Raw genomic sequence first — 17,456 nt, forward strand, 5'->3', positions numbered from 1 at the left:
GCTGGGCAGGTTTTTTTTTCCCCTCAGCGCCGCTGCGCGAGGAAGCATTGGCTCCGCCCTCTTTCGTTCCCGCCCTTCGCTGCTGCGCCGCCGTCGACGTCGTCACCGCCGCCGCCGCCCGCGCAGTCGTTAGCCGCTTCACACACTTCCATTGCTGCTGCTGCCGCCGCCGCCGTCACCGCGCCAGCCTGCCTGCTGAGGGGGGCTCGCCTCAGAAAAAAGACCGCAGCGATTTTTATTTTTTTTAAAAAAACCCTTTCGCCTTCTCCCTTGCTTTTCTTTGCTTCCTCAACCGGCCGAAAATGCCTCGCGGAGACCGGGAGAGCGACTGGGTGAGTGAGGTAACGGACGGCGTGGCTCAGTAATGGCCGACCTTTTTACACTCATTGTGTCCTTATGGGGTTGGCGGGCGGGCGAGCCTCCTGGAAAGCCAAGGCGCTAGAGAGAGAGCAGGGGTGGGGTGTAAATGGCGGGTACTGGGAAAAGGTGTTAGATTTGGTCCCGTGGGTTGTTTTTTGAAGGGGCTCAGGATGCGCTTAATGGCGGGTGCCGTCAGCCGCTCGCTCACGGAAGATATTTTTGCCAGGACCTATTTAATACAGCACTGAATTTGAATACCATTAATGACAGGGCTTTTATTTTCCCCAAGCGACAAAGGAAGCGCTTGAGGGGGCGGGAGGAGAAAGCGCGCACTTTTATACCGTTTGCGCCGCTAGGTTAGTGCTAGTTAAGCTGATAGAAGATAGGAAGCGGGGTGGATGGGGCCTTGGTTAATTATACTCCCCATTTTTTTTGGGCGCGATTATTAGTCTTCGTGGATCTTCGGCAATTTCCGGACTACAGCAATGGGTGGGCTTTTGTTGCCTCGGTTCTTTCCGGAAATTTTCGAAGGCGCTTTTTCGAGGTTCGAGTACTCTTCGGTGCTCTTCGGCCAAAGCCGGACGTCGCCGGCTGCGTCCGGAAACAGTCGATGGCCTCGCTGAAGATGACGATGCGCATTTTGGGTGTCCCTTTCAAAAACATCTCTCGCCATATTAAACGGCTTTGCGTTACCTCAGGTTAACGAGGGTTTAAGCAAAAAGCAGTACAATATGGAAGAGTGGTCGATTCGTTATTACTTTTTGCCCCGGTTACGTCGCGCCAATTTTGTGGTTTCGCGTATTAAAAAAAAAAACCAAAAACCCTGGGGCGGCAAGGATGTGTGAATTTTTAACTACGTAAGAATGAGGTCCGCCATTACCAGAAAGACGGGATCGCATTCTCCAATCGCGTTACGCAAAGCACGTAGCTCCGTTACGTTAGCGGGAGAAACCTAAAGCTCAGTTTGCGTGGAAGGGATTGCGGTGCAGTGGTGCCGACTAGTGCGGGGACTAACTGCGGCACAATACGCCAGTAGCGTAGATACTTGAGATGACGCAGAGTCCGTTAACTGGAAAACACTTGGTGGCGCAGTTGGCGGCGCTTGTTGCCTGCTAGGCTGAAGACGTTAGTGTGGAAGGTTCTGGAAGGGACGGCAGCACTTGAGGAGGAGGCGGGGGGGGGGAGGCTGTGGCGGCTAAGTAGTTACGACAAGTTGGGGATCCCCCCACATAGGACTAGGGAGAATTATGGAGGTCAGAAGTTTTTTTCCATTTCCAGTCTGCCGGAAAAGGACACAGCCGTATGTATAGTACGGAAAGGAGGGAGCGAAAGCGTACGAAGTGAAGGAGCGAGTAAAGACAAAAGGCGGGTTCCCTCGCCCTCCTCCCTAATCTGATGGGGAGGGGGGAGCGCGCGTGCGCAGCAGAGCGGAATGCTGTAGCCTTTCTTGGCCTTCTGGGAACGAGCCCCCTCCCGGTGGTGCTCGGCGCCATTTTCTCTCAGCCCGCTGTGCACCTCGGGTTCTCGGAGCCGTCACATGGCGGAGCCATCCTCGCTGGAGAGGCGGAGGAGCAGCAAACCCTATGGCATTCTTAAGTTCTTGAAGGGTGAGCAAGGCTTATAAACTCGCGTCTGCCTTCCTCATCAGGTGTTTCAGATCGTTATGTTAAAGTCGATAAATCAAAAGAGTATGCCACAGCAGACACGTTGCCGCTTACTTCCTTGAACCTTTGGGTCTTGAAGGCTTAAACGCAGCGAAGCGCGGGGCCTTATCGCATTTAACAAATAGCGTTAGTTTGCCTCCGGAACCCTTTTAATAGTAATTCCGGGAGTGTAGTAGAATCTTAAAAGGTAGGTGTTGGTCACTAGTGCGCACTCCCTGCCGATAGCCAGTGGCATTAGTTGCAGTTATTAGGTACAGGGCTACATTTCTTAATTAAAGTAATTCCAGACTGCTATTGGTTTGAGTCAGTAGTAATGTTAAATCCCCATGGCGACCTTTCTAGGTCTGACCCACAAACTGCTTGGACAACCCTTGTTTCTTAACCCTGTTATACTTGAGAGCAAGTCGATAAACATGTTTTGGGGGGATTAAATGTGGGGAATGCATAGTAGCTGCAACTTAACTCCTTTATTTTCCGATCAGTCTAGAATATTTTGTCAACTTCTGTTATGTTGTAAAACCAAAGTGTGGTAAAGCTTTAAAAGTATGAAAAACACAATTATGTTAACGGTAATAAAATTTTTCTTGCTTATGGGGTCTTTGAAACACACCAAGAACTGAAAATGGTCCACATTTTGTGAAAAATATATGGGGCTGACTATAATGCTGTTTTTCTGCTCAGCTGGTTATTTGGCCTACAAATTTTTTGAAATTATCATCCCTTATTTTATGGCAACTTTTCCACTATAGTTATGATTTATTTTAGTATGAATTAAACATGGTTGCTGTTTTAAAATGGCTTATGCTCAACAGTGCTCTCAGGAAGAAACATACATATAAAATAGAACTGTTTTCCTCACATACAATCTGAAAACGTTCATTTCAAATTCTGTTTTCTGCTGAGGAATACTGTGTAGAGAATGCAGTACTGTTCTCTGGAAAACTGATATACAGGCAATCTTCTCCTTGTATCCTAATTCTTGGCTATGGTGTTCTTATGCACATTTCTGTGCCCTAAATTTGGGTAGTGGTGGCAAAAAGAAAAAGTATATTTCTCAAGCTGGTCAGTGCCTTCTCCTTTCAAGAAGCTGGCCAGTGCCTTCTCATACATCCACTTTTTCTCAACAGCAGGTCACCACGTGCACAGTAATAGGCATATGGGGAGAGTGGCAGCAGGTAGAAGGGAGGAAGGAGGAAATAGATATCAATGTGGCTAGCCAAGTGTGAGGGGAGGAGAAAAATTGGAAGGCAGGAGGCAAAATGGGCAGCTGTATTGGGATTGAGAGAGGAAAAGAAGCACCTCTGGGATGTTCCTGTGCATTCTTGGCTCCTCTAAGCATGCCTCCCCCCCCCAGTTATGAGTTAGGAAGCTTCTCCAGAAGCTTTTAGTAGAAGAACACTATCTCAGAACAACATACAGTGCTACCTCGGGATGCGAACGGGATCCGTTCTGGAGCCCCGTTCGCATCCTGAATAGAACGTAAGATGCGCCAGTCGCGTTTCGCTGCATGCGCGTGATGTCATTTTGACAGTGCGCATGCGCGAGCGGCAAAAGCCAGAAGTAACATGCTCTGTTACTTCCGAGTTACCGCAGAGCACAGACCGAAAATCCTTGCCCTGAAGCATATTTATCCTGAAGTGTGACTGTACTGGCTTTAGGAACTGGACAGCTGCCCTGTGTGCATGTACCCATGTAGGTGGAGGAAGTTTATTTTAAATTTGTATATGGCCCTTCATCTGACAATCATAGGCAGTTCACAGCATAACAATACATAACCAGAGCACAATGTACATAGTCAAACAAGAATAAAAACAAATAAATAACCTTCATACGAAACACATTTAAAAGGCCACGGAATGTTCAATCAGCCAAATGTCTGGTTACATAGAATCGTTTTTGCCTGGTGCCTAAAGATATGTAATGAAGGCACCAGACGAGCCTCATTGGGGAGAGAATACCACAAATGGGGAACCATGGTCTATTCTTGTGTTGCCACCCTTCAAAATATGGTGGGAAGTTTTCAAAGAATGGTTGAGTGGTCCTCTGTCAGAGATTGTTTAGCTGTAATTTCCTGCATTGCAGGAGATTGGACAAGATGACCCCTGGGATCTCTTCCAACTCTATAGTTCCATGATTCTATGACCTCATGGAGGAGGCACACAAAGAAGGGCCTGAGATGTTATTGTAGGGCTTAGGTTGGTTCTTAGGCAAGTCCTTGAGGCTGCGCCAGCAGCATATTGCTGGCAATGTACTACAAAGCTCTGGATGACCCCACTCAGCAGTTTCATGTGCTGTAGATGTTTATAAAACAGTATAGGGGATAAAATTGAACCCCAAGGAACCCCACATTGAAGGCTCCATGGGGCTGAAGAGCTCTCCCCAAGCATAACCTTTTGGAAATTACCATCCAAGTACGACCGGAACCATTGCAAATCAGTGCGAGCTACCCCCATCCTGGAATTTCACTCTAGGATACCATGGTTGATGGTACTGAAAGCCACTGAGAGATGAAGGCGAATAACAGGGATGCATATCTCCTATCCTGACAGAGATCATACAGGGCAACAAAAGTAATTTCTTTGCTGAAAGTGGGCCTAAATGCTGATTGACATGAATCTGGAAAATCAGTTTCCTTCAAGAGTGCCAGGATCTGGTCTGCAACCACCAACTCAAGAACCTTGCCCAAGAAGGGGATATTTGTAGCTGACCAGTAATTACTTAGATTTTCTGAATCCAGGGAGGGCATATTAAGGAGTGGTCTTACCACTGCTTCCTTCAAGCAGGTAGGGAACACCCGCTTTCACAAGAAGGCATTAATCACCTCCCTGAATTGAGTAAAGGTGGCCTGGAAATGAAAGAAGAGTGGGGTAATATTTATTAATTTGGGAACAGACAGCATGGTGATTAGAGAAGGAAGCTAGTGTTGGAGGAAGTAAAGGTTTATAGAGCAAGGAGAAGTAATGAAATAACAATACTATTCTTCTCTACAAACTGATGGATAGATGAATACTTTGAGAGGCATCTTTTTTGGGGCCAGGAGATACAAACTAATGTGGCTCTGTTTTAGAGATTCTAGATTAGCAAATTCTGCCTAAAATGGGAATGCTAGGGCATGTCACCTCCAGAGCTGGTGTTTTTGACTTGAGGAAAGCTGAACTATGGAACTCAATGCCACAGGGAAATTACTGTGTCAAAAAGTATGGCAGTTATCAAGAGGGATCATATGTAAGTAAATAGTGATGTCAGTAATTGCCAGTTGATTATGACAACCTCTTAGAATCATTGAATTGTAGAGTTGGAAGGAACCACAAGGGTCATCTAGTCCAACCCCCTGCAACTAAATCATACAGGACAGATAGCAATCAACATCTGCTTAAAAACATCTAGGGAAGAAGAGTCCACCACCTCTTGTGTGAGTCCATTATCAACTACTCTTGCTCTCAGTTCTTCCTGATGTTTAGTCAGAATCTCCTTTTTTGTAACTTGAATCCATTGCTTTGGGTTCAGGTCCTAGCCTCCAGAGCTGGAAAAAACAAGCTTGCTCCATCTTGTGACTGTTTGTTCTTCACCATTTTGCCCTCTCAAGTGGGCCATAGGGATAGAAAGAACCCCTGAACTAACGGCTTGTTGTATACTAAATATCCACATAATAATTGTTGGACTAGCATACATAGAAACACAATACCATGTGTAGAAGTTTGTAATGTGCAACTATGTTGCAGACTTTGAAAAAGAGTAGAGAAGAAACTGGCAGTGTTTCTTATTGCAGTTTGGCTTAGAAAAAAAGTTCGCAAACCGGAACACTTCCCAGTTTGCAGTGTTTGGGTTCCAAGTTGTTTGAGTACCAAGGCATTTGAGAACCAAGGTACCACTGTACATTGTTAGAGTTCACCTGGTTGGTTTTGAGGAGGTTTTTATTTGCCACAAATGACATAGAGTGTGTGTTCCAGAGTAGAATTTCTGCTTGAAGCCATATTATCAGGATGTTAAATTGTGAGGTCTATAGGTTCACATATCTGGAAAATCTTGCACGATTCTCAGCTCAACATCCTCCACCTGCTGTAAAGAATCAAAAAGATTAGCTACGACTATTTTCCAGTTTGTATTAAATCCTGGGTTTCTTTGGTAGACATTAAGTTCAAAAAGGCTTTTCTCAGTTGTTTCCTGGCAAACATAAAACCTAGATTATGTATTTTTTATATTTTTCCAACTGAAGTGCTTGACCCAAATAGAAAAGATAGTGTCTCAGTTATTGTTGGATATATAAAATCTAGTATGTGTTTAGGAAGAAATTGTATGCTATATTACTATTTTTTCTCTCCTTTGAATTAGAGGGAAAAAGAGCAGTTCCGCAAACTATTCATTGGTGGCTTAAGCTTCGAAACCACAGAAGAAAGTTTGAGAAACTACTATGAGCAATGGGGAAAGTTAACGGATTGTGTGGTAAGTTGTGTGCATTAATCTTTGTTTGATTTTAGATAGCTTTGGGTATGGGGGGAAATTAATCTGGAAAAAATAGGCAATATATTCTGGTTGCTAGTCTGGTCCTCTTTGAACCCAGATGCACTGGAAGACAGGATGCAGGATGAAACCATGTTTGGTTCATTAGCAGCCATAACTGTCTTCAGATTTGTCTAGAAGAGCAGACTTCTGTTTCCTTTGTGCTGAAGTGTGAGATACACTCTTCAATGGTTAATAGACATTGATCACCCATGAGAACAGTTGCATCTTTTCTGAGATTAAGAAGTTTAGTTCTTCCTTGCGGCTAATGGTGCTTGTATACTATTTTTAGCTTTCAGTCTAGAATCTCTCTTAATAACACAAATAGAAAATGTTATTTTTGGGTAGTGACAGGTTAATGTCAGTAAGCTTTCCTGATTTAGCCATTGATTAACATAGATTGTGATTTTTAAAATCAGAAAATTGAAACATTCAGTCATCACTTTTTATGAAGCCTATAATTCCTCTTTCATGAAATATATTGTGTATAACTTAAAATATAGGGGTGGGATGCAAACACCTATTTTTGGAGTTCCCATTGAGATGTTAACTGTATTAGAACGTTACACTCTGTGCCACGTTGCTGTCTACTTTCTAAAAGTTTTCATGGGTGCCATGTAGTAAACTACATTCTTTAGGGTACAGTTGTATTTCTTCTTAGCAACTGCTTAGAAAAGTAACTGCTAAACAGAATTATTGCTGATAGCAAAATGTGTGTGGCAATAATTGTAATTTAGAACTTAATAGTTGAAATGCACAACCTTCATCTTGTAGGTTATGAGAGACCCTGCAAGCAAACGCTCACGAGGATTTGGTTTTGTAACATTCTCTTCCATGGCTGAAGTTGATGCAGCAATGGCTGCCAGACCTCATTCCATTGATGGAAGAGTAGTTGAGCCGAAAAGAGCTGTAGCCAGGGAGGTAAGTTTTGTTCTGTTTTAAATTGGAGATATTTTTATCTCTTCTCTGTCTCTTAAAGCAGACAAGTTTATATTATTCAGAAAATGTTTTTGCTGCTGGGTGTAAAATACTGCAACTTGGAGGACATACATGCTCAATGGACTAGACCCATTTAGCAATACTTCCTTAACCTGTGCTGAGGTATGGATTTCATGCAGTGACTTTTCTGTGGCAGGTCTCAAGCAGTTAATTGAATGTTGGCAGCATGCAGCTGAGGAAAAAGCTCAGTTGGTTACAGCATGGTGTTCATAATGCCAAGGTTCGCATGTTTGATCCCTGGATGGGGCAGCTGCATATTCCTGCGCTGCAATGACCTGGACTAGATTATCCTCAGGGTTCCTTTCAATTCTGTGATTATGTGATCGTACAACAAAAGCCAGGGATCTAAAGTTAATATATTTGATGATAGAAACTGAGTGTTGGCATGGCATATTGCCTCAAACTGTTACAAACGGGGAAACTCCTAGTTCAAGTCTTGCCTCTGCTGTGAACTCAAGCCACTCAAACCCCAATATATGGGAATAATAAAACAATTTTACAGGATTGTTCTCAGCATTGCAACACACTAATGTACGTGAAGTGATCTGAGCATTCTTAAAGTGTTTATGAATGTTACACTTTGCCAAAATTATAGGCCATAGCGATAACAGAAAAAGACAACTGCTGAAACGTTCCTGAAATAAATACTGCTTAAGGTGTTAGTTTCCTACACGATTATTAAAGTTTTCTGATGTTTATTTAATGCAGCAGAAATGGAAATGGCCAGTTTTCACATTTTTAGTTATTCGTTAACACCAGCAACTAGAAATTCAGGGTTTTGTTTTTTGTTTGACCAACAATTAACTAGGCAGTTTTGCTAAACTTATTTTTCAAGGAATCTGGAAAACCTGGAGCTCATGTAACCGTGAAAAAATTGTTTGTTGGTGGAATTAAAGAAGATACTGAGGAACATCACCTTAGAGACTACTTCTCGGAATATGGAAAAATCGACACAATTGAAATAATTACAGACAGACAATCTGGTAAAAAGAGGGGCTTTGGATTTGTAACTTTTGATGACCATGATCCAGTGGATAAAATTGTATGTAAGTAAACATTATTAACAATCTTTGTAACTGTTACGTGTTTTATGTACCCGTGTTTGGGCCTGGTTCTATATATCACTGTATCAGCAAGCAAGTCATTTCAGGATGTAGTGCAACCACTGCAGGTTGCCATTTCTTCTTACATGCATGTATGTAAATTGCATACCAAGTGCAAGAAAATGGTGGCCACTGTTTTAAGCTGGCCTTGGTAGCCAACTAATCAGTGTTGCTTGCCAGATTGCGATATGGCAGAGGTATTTGGATCTCTTCTGCTGAGCAGTGGCAACAACATCTTCCACTTTCCTGCAGGAAGGTGTCATGGGGACCATGCACACCTTTCTTGTTGAAGGTATTCACTGCCTGCTGAACAACAAACTAGAACTGGGCTCTCCTACCTCTAGCAGGAAAAGGATGCATGTTGAGCAAGTAATCTCATCATTTCCCTTTTATTCTGGGCCAAGCAACCCCTAACTTTCCTTTGAAGCTCAGAGATTGAGAGTGGCAAGGATCTCCACACAACTGCTAGGACGATTGTCTACATCTGCAGCTGCAACTTCTCCAGAAGGCAGTGGCTATTTCAACCTTGTTAAGCACACTGAACAAAAATGTAGAAGCCTGGCTGCAATCTTTTATTTCTGGGAGTAAGCATGAATGAAGAGTGGGATTTCTGAGTAGGCATACATAGAATTATTTCTGGGTCAGGTTTACATTTTGTACCAGTGTAGAAAGTCAGTGCATAAAATTGAATTTCACCAGTGTTGCAGTCTTCCTTAATGTTTTTTCTAATTTTGAACTGAAACTGCTGTGATGGATTAGATTGAAGGTTGTATCATTTGTTTATCCCCCCCCCCCCATCTTTTGTGAACACAGTGCAGAAATACCATACTATCAATGGTCATAATGCAGAAGTAAGAAAAGCTTTATCTAGACAAGAAATGCAAGAGGTTCAGAGCTCAAGGAGTGGACGAGGAGGTATGTTTGCAAATTGCATCGTATTTACATTAAATATTTTGGAAATAGTATTGTAGTTAACTTAAGCTGATGAACACTTTCAGGTAACTTTGGCTTCGGAGACTCGCGTGGAGGTGGTGGAAACTTTGGACCTGGACCTGGAAGTAACTTCAGAGGTGGATCTGGTAAGTCAGTTCATCAGTGATCATTACAAAGCACTAAATAAGCCCACGTAGACTAATCTGTTAAAGTTTTTATGACCCGGGGTTTCATAAAAATAAGAACACTGTTATGGTGGTCTTCCTTTCCCTTATGTGAATATGATATGACCAGCAACCATAAATGCTTTCATTTTTTGCACTAGGTAAACTAATAGGAAAAACTTTATTTTTGACAGATGGCTATGGAGGCGGTCGTGGATTTGGTGATGGATATAATGGATATGGCGGGGGACCAGGAGGTTAGTCTCTTTAATTTGCTTAGGAAGACATAGTATGTATGTGTGCTGTAGTGGAAATGGTATAACCAATTAAATTTTCTTTATGGTCCAGTCGGGTATAAAAATACTCAAAATCAATGTAATTGCTATCATATGCCCGTAATCCATTGTCAACCATATAAATATGCTGTAATTCAAATAGTTTTCTTTTGGAACCAAATCATTCCTCCAAATCAGTGATGGAGCACCTCTGGCCTCCAGCCCTAATAAGGCCCACGAGGCTTCCACATACGTGTGTGTATTGCACCTTGGCAAGCATTGTTGATTATCAGCACTTGCAAAGCCATGTGCCTTTGTAAGCACCAGATGTGGCTTTATGGTTTGATTTCAAGACATGCACATAATTTTATTATTGCAAAGTGCAATAACGTGAGTAAAATTGTATCAAGCGGCTTGCAGGATAGCAGTATATATTGATGTTTCTGTTGATTAGCTTTTTGTCAAGCAGCAGCCCCCCCCACACACTATGTGACAGATTGCTTTATGGAGGAGAATCGTGTGGTATAAAAGTCTGTTTCCAAGAAAAATTCAAAGTCTGCTACGTGCATATTATTTCTTTAAAAGGATATGGTTGTGGCCATAATACTCTATATGAAATATAAGTTCAACTCTGATATAAGCTGCATGTTTTTCTGCATGTTTACTGAGACTTGTTTTACAATAGGTGGCAATTTTGGAGGCAGTCCTGGTTATGGCGGAGGAAGAGGAGGATATGGTGGTGGAGGACCTGGATATGGCAACCAGGGTGGGGGCTATGGAGGTGGCTATGACAACTACGGAGGAGGTAATGTTGGAAGGAATTAGAACACTGGGCCTTAGCTTTAGTCCTCTCTGTTGTGGTGGGAATTCAAAAGTATTTGTGGTGGCAGAGTATGTCTTTATTAAAACATTATTTCGGGTGCTGTGGGGGATAATAATTGCCTGAAAGGCAAGATAAAAATACATTGCTCTTGAAACTGGAACACAAAAGGGTGTTCTGAAGTGTTTGATAACTACAAGGTCTAAAAATGTGTTTATCACGGCTGATCTAAAGGCTGATAGTAGAGTATCAGTCCATGTGATAGCAGTCCATGTGATGGCCAATAGCATTATATATAAGTCAAAGGCATGTTTTTTTTTGTGACATTCTATATTCAAAGCTAGCATTTTGATTATTCAGCATAAACTTTTTATTGATTCAGGCAATTATGGAGGAGGAAATTACAATGATTTTGGAAACTACAACCAACAGCCCTCAAACTATGGTCCAATGAAGAGTGGAAATTTTGGTGGAAGCAGGAACATGGGAGGACCATATGGTGGAGGTAATACGAAAAGTGAAATAGAAAAGTATCTACCCCCCCTTCCCACAAATCCTGGATTTGCCTTTAGGAGAGGAAGAGGGTCATTGCTATCTTTTCCTAATAGCACACTGGTGAGTGATGGTTGGGCTTACATAATGTTGAGATGGTGGGAGGGTTTGCACCCTGCAACCCACTCTTATTATAGTGCTTTATTTTTCCCAGTAGGCGTGAAAGCTGTTCATACATAGTAGAAAGTCGAGGTAACTTGCAATTGAAGTGGACTGCCCCTGGTGACCCAGCAATTAAGAATCAAACCTATTCCTACCTGCAGAACCCTTTCTGGAGGCCTAGTTGTGGTCATTCCAAATTGTAGCAGAATTCTGAGGAATCTCTTTTGCCATTTGCCAACTACCAACTTTCCCCGTCTTTAAACTACAACTTCCCCCATCCCCTATAATTAGCCATACTGGCCTGGACTGGGCTACTGGGACTTGTATTCCAAAACAAGTGGGAGTGGATCAGGTTGTGAAAGCCTGGCATACATGTTGTACAGATCGATCTGTCTCCTTTTAAAAAAGGCAGCTACCACTTCCCCCTGTTGACACAGTTCTAAGACAGGAATGTACTTTAAAAGTTGCATTTGTTAGATTTAATTAGATCTGGTGATCTACTTTGATGTCAGTTTTGATTGCAAGATGCTGAGAGCACTAATCGACTGTTGTAGAATTGAGCATTTTGGGTGATTGCAGTTTAAAAGTAAGGTTTTGATGAAACTTGAGAATGGCTGTTCAATTGTGTTAATTTTATGCTTTCCATTTTAACAATACAGGAAACTATGGTCCTGGAGGAAGTGGAGGAAGTGGGGGATATGGAGGGCGGAGCCGTTATTGATCTTCTGTAAGCTTTTCATGGGTGAGTGTACATTTTTAAAATGCTAAAATTGCAGTGTTTCTTGGCTTTAGCTGCAGGGGTAAAAGCTTTTTAGGATATTATCTTTCCTTTAAAAAAGAAATTGGGTAGATGGATAACTTCATAACCTATTTTTTTACTCTTTACTTCTGTTGAAACAGGCTTCACTGTATAAATAGGAGAGGATGAGCCCAGAGGTAAAAGAACAGCTTCAGGTTTTCGAATAACATTGTTAAGGAAACTTATCTCAGTCATGCATAAATATGCAGTGATATGGCAGAAGACACCAGAGCAGATGCAGAGAGCCATTTTGTGAATGGATTGGATTATTTAATAACATACCTTACTGTGGAGGAAGGATTGTAAAAATGCCTTTGAGACAGTTTCTTAGCTTTTTAATTGTTGTTTCTTTCTAGTGGTCTTTGTAAGAGTGTAGAAGCATTCCTTTGATAATGTTAAATTTGTAAGTTTCAGGTGACATGTGAAACCTTTTTTAAAGAATTTTCTCAAAGTTTTGAAAAGCTATTAGCCAGGATCATGGTGTAATAAGACATAACGTTTTCCTTTTAAAAATTTAAGTGCGTGTGTAGAGTTAAGAAGCTGTTGTACATTTATGATTTAATAAAATAATTCTAAAGGAAATGTTGTGTAATCTTAGATTTATTTAAAATACGTTGTAAATTAAGGCAAGGAGTGGGTAGTAGAAGGTCCCACAAATACTACAAAGTCATTGTTGTACATGTAAATGTGGTCAGATAATGTTTTCTGTAAATCACCAGGTTTAAAATACCTAGATAACTTAAGGGATATCTCTGCAAGGAGAAACACCTTTTTAGATCTTTTAGATGCTGCTTCTTCAATGGCAAGGAAAGGAAATATCCCCAGCGAGGTACTCTTCCAGGGACACAGGTCTAGTGCAAGAGAACTCTTGAGAACGGCACTAAGTTCAGCCAGTCTTAAAAAGCTGTGCTGTACTTCTGCAGAGCTTTAACTACAGTAGTTTTATAAGGATGCCAACGAGAGCTGAGGGTGTAGAGCAAAATAGTTCTAAGCTTCAGTTAAACTTCTTTAGGTAAGATCTTATTTACTTTTCCTTTCTTAATATTCCAAAAACAAGAAACTAATACTATATGACAGTGTACTGTTTCAGTATAGTGGTATATTATCTAGTTTAACATAGCAATGAACCAAGTTAACAATTGTGGTTGAAAAATTTAAGATTACTGTTTTTGTTTGTTTCTTGGGATGTGGGTTTTTGTTTTTGCTATTATATTTTCATTTATTTTAACTTCAGCTGCTTAACCTATCTTTCCCCTGCTGGAATCTAGCTTTATGCACCATGGACAAGCAATAGACCTGCTGAGCAAATGAACCAGCCAAGTGTCCATTAAAACTTTGCAAGGGTCCCATCCCTGCTATGGTTAGTTAAAATGGTATGTTGCAGCTCACTTACATGGTATAATTTCATGTTTTTATCCTTCAATTTTTTAAAAAATAAACACTTTAAAGGAAAATGGTGAACTCTTAGGTATCCATGGCAGCTGAAATCTTATTGTTATGAAAATTGTCTACTGTGTTGTCTGAATATACTTATTGTAGAACTTAAAATGTAGGAATAATTTTACTCATTGGTTTATAGCACCCATTCTTGCATGATAGTTGTATACAAGAAAATAATACACGAGGTGGAATTTTTATGACTTGCTAAATGAATTGGCTAGGATGCTAATTTGTTTTTGTTGCATATTTGTTTAATTCTGCCGTTGTAGTTATAGGCATACCAGCCACAGCTTTTTCAGCGCAAATATTTGTCTTTTAAAGTTTGTCTCTGGTACAATAATATTTGTCTTTTAAAGTTTGTCTCTGGTACAATCTGTACAGTAAAAGGTCTTGACTTGCCTCATCTGGATTATAGCCATTTGCTGAAGTTTTCCTGTAGGTGATACAAAGAAGCATACATGATAAACTTCTTCAGATACTTTCTTTTTCTTTGGCAGGAAGGTGCCAGCTGCAGGTAACTAATGAAGAAGTGGTCAACCACAGAAACTTCAAGAAATAAGATTTTTCTATGCTCATCACAAAATAGATGGTTTTGCTGGTTTTATAAAACCTTTTTAGGTTAAATTAATATTAGTGCAGCCTATTGTAATGCTTTTTAAAATATATAAAACTATAGTAGCACCTGTTCTTAGAATTCAGCCTGAATAGGAAATCAAAATTAATGTTTTAAGACAGCAAATACTGTGTCATATTTTTTATAAGTGATAATAAACTTTTATACAAAAACATTTCTAGTCTGATACCATTTTAACATTTCATACAGTTAAAATATAAACCCTACTACTACATGACACTTCAGTCTAGAAGATAGGAACTCTTTGAGGGAACACACAGCATATTTTATGGTATCTCGTTGGCTAGATCCAATTTGGGTGTCCAAGTAAGAGGGAGGTATCAATATGCTGTGGGTACAATATCAATATCTGCAGAAGTATTTGGTTAAGCGGGTCAACCCCTTTTCTGCACCCCATTCCCCAGTGTGACCTAAACATGCTCATGGATCTACTGAACCTTGCACAGAAACACCTTCAAACAACTAGAATGTCATTTGAATGTCGTTTTAGATAGTTCTTAAGCACTGACACAATGTTGGAAAAAATCATTAAAAAGACATTGCCTCTGAATCTTGTTTTTAACACTGTATCTTGCAGTAAAGCCCGTGGTTTTCTTTAAAGCTACATATGATAGGGGGTTGGACATAGGGGGTTGGACTCGATGGCCCTTGTCTCTTCCAACTCTATGATTCTATTATCTCTGTCTGAATATTCCTGCATATCTGAGCTAGGATTTATTCAAAAGGGCATGTCTTATTTTTGTGGTTAAGGGCAATACTCTGGCCCTCTTCAAAAACAAAATCAAAGTGTACTTAAGGTGTGTTAAATTTAAGAAACTTTTACTCTACTATTTGTTACACTCATTATTTTGAAGCATACGTGCTTGTTGATTGTAAATAGGGAGCTGAATTTAACGCAGCACTTGTAGAGTGAAAAGTTTCTATTCCAGGACTCTGCTACCAGGTGTACTGTGTGATGCATGGCTGGTTATATTGCAGAATCTCATTGGCATGTTCCTCCAAAATAAAGTAATTGTAACAGTATCTGAAATCACTAATAATCACAACAGTAAGCAAACAGAAACACTTTATACTACTGTACAAAGGTAAAAATATAAAATATTGATTTAAATAAGTTATAAATTTAAAGTTTATAATTTAGACCATTCAAATGCTAACAGGGTCCATTCAAAATTCTATAAAGTGCAAGCTCTACTTGCATTTCAATGCATTCAATTAAGTGGTCATTTTACATTTAATGTGGCAATTAATTTGCTGTTTTGCTTGTAAAATTGCAGGAAAGCAAATCCTATTGATTACTTTCCATTTCTATGCATTGATAGGGCTGCATTTGTTTTCCAGAACACTGCAAGCATAACATTTGGTACTAGACACAAATCAAGACAGCAATCCTAAATATACTTTCCTGAGCATAAACCCTTTTCAACACAGATTTCTGAGTAAAAATTAATAGGATGGTGCAGGCAGTAACACAAGAACCTAAATAAATGGTTAAGACTTTATGCAAAGATAGGCTTGGACTGACAAGACACCTTTATGATGCATACATTAAAATAACTACCTTATCAAACCAGATTAGCAGGTTAGTACAGAGTTTCAAAAACCTGTTTGACAAGATGTCAACGGGGGGGGGGGATGTGTTATTCACAGGACTTAACCATGATTTAGTATTTGCACGTAGCGGGTAGAAGGATTGTATACAAGCATGGTCCGTAGCCCCCCTGTCATGGTCAGATCACTTTCTGGTGAAGTTTGGACTTTTGGCAGCAAACCTCAACACTGCAAATGTGGGGAACCCAGTTGGATGGTGCATCTGTGGAGATAGAGGGAACCAAATAGGTTCCTGACTGCTCTGGGGATTTTCCAGTGGATAGAGCCAGTGGTGTAGCGTGGGTTGTCAGCACCCGGGGCAAGGCAAGTAATTTGCGCCCCCTAACCCGTGGATTTGCGCCCCCTAACCCATGGATTTGCCCTAACCCTAGATGTTGCGCCCGGTGCGGCCGGCCCCCCCTGCACCCCCGCTACGCCACTGGATAGAGCCAGTGATCCTTTTGAGACCCTGGTCTCATTGTGGAATGGGGGTGTTCATTCCCAGGGTCTGCACTGCTCCTTGGTTCGCTGAGAAGCTGCAGGCAATGAAAGGCTGGGACACAACTGGAACACAGATGATGGAAAACGCTTCAAAGCTGATCAAACACTTATAAGGTCACAAAGTTTTCTCTACCAAGTGGCAGTGAAGACTGCAAAGAACTACTTCACAGCCAGCATTGTGTCCTTGAGTTGTTACTGCAGGTGATCTAGAGACTAGCTACCAGAAGTGGTGGGTGGTTCTCTGAACACGAAGCAGTTTGTCCAGCACCTGCCATAGGTGTAGCAGTTTGTGTGTCCAATGCAGCACCTTCACATATTTTATGGGACTGATTTACATTTACGTGCCTTGATGTGGGCAGCAATGGTTGTGGAACTGAATCGGCCTTGATCGCCCTGAGGGAAGATCTGTATCAAAAGTAGGTTTGTGGGAATGGATAGCTCTGCTCCATCTCTGTCTGTCAGCAGCTACTGATACCGGTGGCCACTGAAATGGCTGCCAATGTTTCCAGACCAAGCTCACAGCTCTGACAATTTACAAGGCCCTTGACAGCATAGTTGCAGGATCTCTTAAACACTATCAGATCCGTTATAACCAGGCCCAATCACAGTTCTTTGGGAGAGTCTTTGCCGGTGGTTCTCTATTTTTTGGATGCATGGCTTGTAACTACTAGAAGTATTTCGTGAAGCGGGCACAAGCCTGTGGAAATCGCAACAGATTAGTCTGGCATCTTCCTTGAGAAAGGTCAGGCACGTTGTTCATACTTCCTTATTCTAACAGGCATTTTTAGGAAGTGTTTGGTCTTACGGTAATTTTATTGCTTGTGGATTTTTTTGTGTACACCACTTTGGATTGTGAGTAATCGAGCGGTAGATAAGTTTAGGAATAAAAATAAATAAAAGATAACAATGCCATTTTCAGCATTTAAACTGCTGCCTGGTTCTGGCTATGAAAGAATGAAGTTTTAAGTTGCAAGAACTCTGCCTCCCCCCATGATTAGCAAAGCTGAATAAATTATGCAA

The 17,456-nt window shown here is 41.1% G+C and overlaps 1 protein-coding gene across 12 annotated transcripts; it reads left to right on the forward strand.

Annotated features, from left to right (window-relative positions):
• Window positions 1-192: 192 nt before the first annotated feature.
• Window positions 193-14,497, forward strand: HNRNPA2B1 (heterogeneous nuclear ribonucleoprotein A2/B1). 12 transcript variants are annotated; one of them, XR_014540327.1, is made up of 13 exons: window positions 193-332; window positions 6,357-6,467; window positions 7,299-7,445; window positions 8,359-8,569; window positions 9,440-9,541; window positions 9,625-9,705; window positions 9,918-9,980; window positions 10,684-10,803; window positions 11,201-11,323; window positions 12,132-12,214; window positions 12,373-13,283; window positions 13,540-13,644; window positions 14,209-14,497. XR_014540327.1 is itself a non-coding variant. In XM_083578828.1 (11 exons), exons 1-10 carry the CDS (start codon window positions 303-305, stop codon window positions 12,191-12,193), a joined length of 1,050 nt encoding a protein of 349 aa, XP_083434954.1. In that variant the 5' UTR covers window positions 193-302; the 3' UTR covers window positions 12,194-12,214; window positions 12,373-14,497. The 12 variants fall into 12 exon arrangements, 4 of the variants coding, with proteins under 4 accessions (XP_083434954.1, XP_083434951.1, XP_083434952.1 ...); XR_014540330.1 differs by having other exon boundaries at window positions 202-341; XR_014540326.1 differs by having other exon boundaries at window positions 12,373-13,644.
• The last annotated feature ends 2,959 nt before the right edge of the window (window positions 14,498-17,456 follow it).

This window comes from Podarcis filfolensis (genome assembly GCF_964270895.1).
Source record: "Podarcis filfolensis genome assembly, chromosome: 12".
Lineage (NCBI taxonomy): Eukaryota > Metazoa > Chordata > Lepidosauria > Squamata > Lacertidae > Podarcis > Podarcis filfolensis.

Coding starts and splice junctions, on each gene's coding strand:
- HNRNPA2B1 (XM_083578826.1), top strand. CDS start 303: ATGCCTCGCGGAGACCGGGAGAGCGACTGGGTGAGTGAG. Junction 9,542..9,624: donor CTCAAGGAGTGGACGAGGAG/GTATGTTTGCAA, acceptor GAACACTTTCAG/GTAACTTTGGCTTCGGAGAC. Junction 10,804..11,200: donor CTATGACAACTACGGAGGAG/GTAATGTTGGAA, acceptor TTATTGATTCAG/GCAATTATGGAGGAGGAAAT.